General features: G+C 45.2%; 1 protein-coding gene across 1 annotated transcript; it reads right to left on the minus strand.

Annotated features, from left to right (window-relative positions):
* Positions 1 to 3322: 3322 nt before the first annotated feature.
* On the minus strand, positions 3323 to 4112 carry LOC123074407 (stigma-specific STIG1-like protein 4). The gene has a single exon (XM_044497267.1). The coding sequence runs from the start codon at positions 4031 to 4033 to the stop codon at positions 3647 to 3649; it is 387 nt and encodes a 128-aa protein (XP_044353202.1). The 5' UTR covers positions 4034 to 4112; the 3' UTR covers positions 3323 to 3646.
* Between the last annotated feature and the right edge of the window lie 2640 nt (positions 4113 to 6752).

Here is a 6752-nt window from a genome sequence, read left to right on the forward strand (position 1 = left end):
AAATTTTCTCTGTTCAAAATCTATCATTATATTTAGTCCTCGATCATATAGAAAATAAGTCATCTTGGCAGAGTTAAATTGGTATCAAGCATCACATGAAGGAAGCATGTAACTTCATCGCAACAATGAGCATTGCTTACAAATTAATTCGTTGGCCCGTGGCAACGCACGGGCAGTCAACTAGTTAGCCTTAGTTAATCACAAATGGCGGTCGTACTACGTGTGGTCTGCATCATTCTCCACAGATTTTAACTGCGTCATTATTTACGTACTGCATCTTCGACTTTTTAGTGGTAGTAACATAGCACATTCCAAGAAAAAATTGCTTATGTGGCATGGAGTTAATGAGGAAATAGATGCTTGTGGTAACATAATATGTTACTGTAACATAACACACCCCGAGGTAAAATGAGTCTATATCTCAATCAATGAAGACTTGTATATTACCATCCATATGTTACTACTCATTATGAAGGTAGTAACATAGACTAGTTACTCACCACTATGACCAGCCTTATTGATTCAGCCATGGACTTATTGCGTTAGTAAAGCTGATGTGTGAAGATTAGTTGTTTGACAACGCAGCTGTGGAAAAACACTATTCCCTTCGTGCGAAAATACTTGCCATCAAAATGAATAAAAAGGGATGTATCTAGACGTATTTTAGTTCTAGATACATCTCTTTTTTATCCAGTTTGATAACAAGTATTTTCGAACGGAGAGAGTACGTTTCAAGAGGTGGGGCCGGGGGGAGCCAAGCCAGGCATGCGGTGGCTTTATGACATAATTAGGACCAAACACCAAGGACAGAGGAGCTAGGGAATCATTTGACTTTGAAGTACGAGTGTTGCTACACGTACGAACAAATTCATCTGAAGTTGTGTACGATAATCTGGGCTTGTGGGCCACATCAGATTGAATCAAGCGTCTCTCTTGTCATACAGAATCGGATGAGAAAAGATCGTATGTAAGGCAATTCCGTTGAAGTACACCGAGGCATGCTTTGAGCTGTTACATTAAAAATGGCCTAAACCAGCTTTAGATTGTGATTTTACAGCTGCTCTAAAATAGATGTTTGTTTCAGCTTCAATTTTTCCCGGTCCACAGCTGCCTTCCAAAGCGGAAACAAAGGGGGCCGATATATGCTATCTGGAGGAGTAGCTGCCCGTCACATGCATGGGTCGTGTAGCTAGCTCGTTTCTTTGTACTACATTCCACAAGCCAGATTCGCACGAGGTTTGATTAATAGCCGGTCGTTCGTTACACGCTACGCTCGAGAAGCAGCATGCACCCTGGTCGATGTACCTATTGCTTCTGCACGCGCCAATGCATGCATGGTAAAGCGTGTCACAGGTCAATTCGGGGACCCATCTAGGCCATTCTAGGCCATCGCACGTAAGTATTTCTCTTAGTTCTGTCTCAACACTTCTTTTTTTATCAAATCAGGGTACAGAAGTTAGGAGTACTGCACACGCGTAGATTACACCGACTTGCATTATTGCAGAAAATCCCAAACTCATGTCCAGGCAGCTAATATAGCATTATTCTTTGTTGCACTTTCATTTATTCACCTTGAGTAGCAAAATAGACAAGAAATAAAAAAATAGCGTCTTCCTACTATCCCCCCCCCCCCCCCCCCCCCCCCTTCATTCAATAAAAATAAAGCTACCCACAAAAAGAACAGTGTGAGGAATGATAATAAGCACAAAATAGCAAAACGTAAAGTGGAGAAGGAAAGATGGAAGTGTCAGGTCAACGATTACTAATAGGTCGGTTGTTTGCAAAGCATGGCAATCACGTACTTGAAAGTATATATATTGCATAACTTGGCAGCAAAAAAGCGTTTTGCATGACTTTTTTCCTACAACAGCAAAATTCGGCCATTTGTTTTGTTTTGCATTGCTTATGTGTGTGATGTGTTTAGGCCACTCAAGCGTGCAGCAATCCACTCGGTTGATAGTGTCTCCTTTCTGGTTTTAATGCTCATGTGTATATCTAGAACGATAATTCGACCAATATAATACAAATTGCAATTGTATCATTAGAAAATATAGTATTTGAAGTTTCTAATGGTATATTTTTTGTGATATATAACTCGTGTTACGTTGGTAAAATTATCGATGTAGAGATAACTATGGGCCTTTTAAACTGGAAAAGAAGACAATATGAACAAGCTGAAATTAGATTGGATGGATTATTGAAACGTCTTTATAACAAACCAATGCATGTAAGTATTCAGTAATCACTAGCCCAAATTTGCATGGATAATGATAGTGTAAGTGATCTTTCATGTGCTAAGTCTACCGACTTTTCAGTGTAGCAGCAAAAGTGAGATAAGGTTGTAATTTCCATTTTTGTAAATTTATGTCCACAATATTGAAAAAATAGAAGGTTTCGAGCGGGAGACAAAGATTGGAGGCAAATAAGGACCTCAAAATGAACAAACAAACAAATAAACAAAACCATTCGGTAAATCTAATAAATAGAAGAAGTGAGGAATGCGCGGGTGTTTCATCAGAAGAGTGCTCCACCGACGGTACTACTCGCCAATATCAAGAAGGAGGCCACGCTTTGGGTAACTGCGGGTGCTAGAAAGTTGGGATACTTGATGACGGGTGTGTAGTTGGTTACCTTTTTTTTGGTTGTTACGGCGCTGTCTGTGTTGTAACACGACCATATACTCTATTCCTCTTATAATGAATGAGGCAAATCTTTTGCCTCTCTTAAAAAAAAGAATATTGCGGGTGCATGTTTCTTAAAATAAAGTTCAGGATACACCTATGCTAAAACCCTGATTTTTTTGCTCTAGCCAAGATGATAAACTCTACAGTTTCTTGAAAAAATCCTCAAGAAAAGATTGGAAATCCTGTGATCATAGTAAACTGTACTTAGGAAATTACTAGTGTCAGATTTGGCTGCTGTGTTCTCGCAAAAAAAAAAAAGATTTGGCTGCTATGGATACTGGACAGACACGTCACGTACTAATGCAAAGAATGTAGGCCACATGCAAATGAGTTGATTAAGTTGACCATGGGAGGCATCTACGTTAAGTACTTTCCCGTTTGTACGCATCCTAGGTCCTAAGTAAGACCAGTTCTATGAATTGGCAGTTTGCAAGCAGTCGTACAAATTAAGCGAATGGCATGTACAGATGCCTACTAGTCTATACAAGAAAAAACTAGATTTTTCAAACTTGATAAATTCATCAGAATCGATTGTTAAATCAAATAAACATTCATTGAAAATGTTTCCATTATTCGGTATACATAAAAAGGAATCCATATATACATATGTATTGATCGAGCTAAGGGTACCCCAAAAATGATATATATGCTGTATAACACATTACAACATTATTCACTTTATTAATACCACGTGACAACTTTGTATTTATAGTATGTAGTCCAACAAATAAAACACGTAAATCATGAGACGAACAGAGAGACGTATAAATCATTTGTACCCTTTTTTTTGTATACATATGATCGAGGAGATCAACAATCGAAATACCTTAAACAATTTGGACTTCTTAAGATGCACTCACGTAGTATATACGTACTGCCGATTTTATTTCTTGGTGGGTGCAGAACTGTATATGCGTGGCCGCCGATCACACGCACGCATGGCGGGCATGGCCGGATCGGCATCACCCCGCGTAGTCGCACATGCCGAACTCGCACTTGACGGACTTGGCGCACTGGTTGGAGCACTCGCCGCAGTTCTTCTTGTCCTTGAGGAGGTCGACGCACTTGCCGTCGCAGCAGGTGTCCCCGTACTTGCACTTCCTGTTGCAGTTGCCGCAGTGCTCCACGCTTGACAGCGTGTTGGTGCAGGTGCCCTTGCAGCACGTGTTCCCGGGGCTCCCGGGCTCCAGGCACACCGACGGGGGCTTCCTGACGCAGTCGTAGTAGGACAGCGGCGGCGGGGTCTTGTCCGCGAGGAAGCGGCTTTTCCGGAGCGCGGGAGGCGCCGCGTGGGCGACGGCGATGAGGGCGAGGGCCAGCGCCATGAGAAGCATGGTGGTTCTCCCCATGGTGGTGGGGTGGCGCTGGAGGGAGAGAGCTTAGGGTCGTGGCAGTGCGCTGCTGATGGCTTGTGGCTCGGCAGGTGGCTCTATGAGGAAGGAAATGGGGGTTGTAGGGAGGGAGGGGCCGTGCTTATACTATGGGCTAGACGGCCATGGCGAAAGTCAAAGGCGCATCGGCGCATGCATATGCCTGCCCATGGTTGATTTGCACGGCAAAAGCCTGGAGTGCAGGGAGGGAGTGTGCGCACCAAGGCTGTGGCCTGCAAGCTAGCTAGCCAGCCGGCTCCTGGTTGATTTCTTCTCTGCCCCTCGTCCAACTTTAACATGATTCATGCTTGCGATGGTGATCTTGTGCGTGCGTACGTACGTCTTGCCGCCTTTGCAGGCGGGGGAGGAATATTCTCGGCAATTGGCTGCCTGGTCATTCACACTCATGAAGATTTGACACGTCTGCCAGATTTGCGCAGGGGTTGACTATCTGCAGTAATAAAATCGTGGCGCTTTTAGGATTACACGTACTGCTGCTGTGACTTGCGTCCGTTGATCAAACTCCTAGCAGCTCCCTCCAGGGGCACTTTGTCGGCGTTGCGAGCACAAGGAAACTGTTTCTAATGTCTGCAGGCATGTTACTTCGGTATGCAACGCACGGCAAATGGGTCTAGAAGCACGAAATCAGTTTTCAAGCATTGTTGATTCGGTTTGAAAGATACAGTAAGTAATCGTTAGTTTTCCATCTCATCTATGGTTCAGCATGACATATGTACTGATAATGTAGTCCACATTCAGACAGGTTTACAACTCCCCTGGCTTCGGATTCCCTTCAGGTTTGATCTAAAAAAAAGACATGTTATTAATTAGAGGAAGGAATTAGATGAAGCCTTAAATGGCTTGTACTGCAGGTTGACTCTACTTTGTCAGTAGGAGAAGTTGATGCTACTGTCCGTGTGATGATTGGGGTATAATCCCTGCAACAGCAACAGAAGCATCACTGCCTTTTCTGAGAAAGGGGAGAGAACGAGCAGTACACATTAAAAAAGGCATGTTGCAGACTAAGCTTCAAAATGCTCTTTTCGTACTTCAAAATATACCGAACAGTATCCTGAGCTCAGCAGTAGGAGAAACAGAGCATGATGTGCTCTATGACATTATGAACTGAACTGAGAAAATTTCTTCATCGACCGTGCAATCCAAAGTCACAGTATGTAGCTTGTTTTTTCCGAAGATAACGCTGAGGTTGGATTTATTTTTGAAACTGAGGCAAAAGCTTTACCTTTTTCATTAAGAAAAAGATAGTTGCCCAGTTAATTGATGAAAAACGGGACGAAAACTAATACAATCAGGGCCAAGCCCACACTAAACTCAAGTAGGCAACAAGGACACCGCGGATGCACCTCTCAACAAGCCAATACACAAAACCTCATGGGAACTACTCCCTAAATAAAGAACACCAAGAAAGAAACATATAGTGGCGACTAACATCATTACACGCCTGCATGGAGAGGCGAGGCTACTTGTCGGTGTTGTGAATGCGGATTATATTCCAGACTTCGTACCATGGACTTATGATGGGATGTCTTATGATCTCGATATTGTGGTTGAGGAGGTTCAGCAGGCAAATAATAATTCTGGGACTACTGATGGTGGAGATGGTAGTGGTGATGGTGGTGGCGACCATGGGATGGAGGGCAATCCCGGCGACCACAGTGGAAAGGACAAACCGGCCAGAAAACCCACACAGTCGACTGAGCCGAGCACTGGCAAGGGGGCGGCGCCCCTATCCACTCCGGCGGCATCTCTCCGGTTCGGTTCGTTTCAGGCGGTGTCCGCACTGAGCCGTCTTTGGGGTGACCGCGTGGAGAAAGAGGACTCTGATGATGATATTCCAGCACAGGTGGTAGTGGTGGAGGAGCACCGACAGATGGTGGATGAGGTCTCACCGCAGCTGACGCCGCATCGCCGCCCAGCCACTCCCGTGGAGATGGAGGTGTCTATGGCGGTGGTGGCAGTGAGGGATGACCGACGGCGACCACTCCCTCTCCTACAGGGGAGAGTTCTAGACATACATCTCGCTCTCCGTCGCCACGTCCGATTAGCTCGACACAGGTGGTGTCCAGGTCAGGCAGTGATGATAGCAGATCGGCGGGGATCAGTGCTTCGGACGTCGCGGTTAATGGTACCGCAGTGGAGCAACCCGGGAGGTCAGTGTTGTCGGTGTCAAAATCGGCGGATCTCGGGTAGGGGGTCCCGAACTGTGCGTCTAAGGTCGATGGTTACAGGAGACAGGGGACACGATGTTTACCTAGGTTCGGGCCCTCTCTATGGAGGTAATACCCTACTTCCTGCTTGATTGATCTTGATGAATATGAGTGTTACAAGAGCTGATCTACCACGAGATCATAATGGCTAAACCCTAGAAGTCTAGTCTGTATGACTATGGTAATGAGTATATACTTTCCGGACTACACCCTCCAGTTTATATAGACACCGAGGGGATCTAGGGTTACATAGAGTCGGCTACATAAGAAGGAATCTTCATAGTTGATCGCCAAGCTTGCCTTCCACGCCAAGGAGAGTCCAACCCGGACACGGGTACAGTCTTCGGCCTTCATGTCTTCACAGCCCACCAGTCCGGCCCATTGTTAATAGGGCGGACGCCCGAGGACCCCCTAGTCCAGGACTCCCGCAGTAGCCCCTGAACCTGGCTTCAATGACGAGGAGTCCGGCG

The sequence above is a fragment of the Triticum aestivum genome, chromosome 3D, assembly GCF_018294505.1.
Source record: "Triticum aestivum cultivar Chinese Spring chromosome 3D, IWGSC CS RefSeq v2.1, whole genome shotgun sequence".
Taxonomy (NCBI): domain Eukaryota; kingdom Viridiplantae; phylum Streptophyta; class Magnoliopsida; order Poales; family Poaceae; genus Triticum; species Triticum aestivum.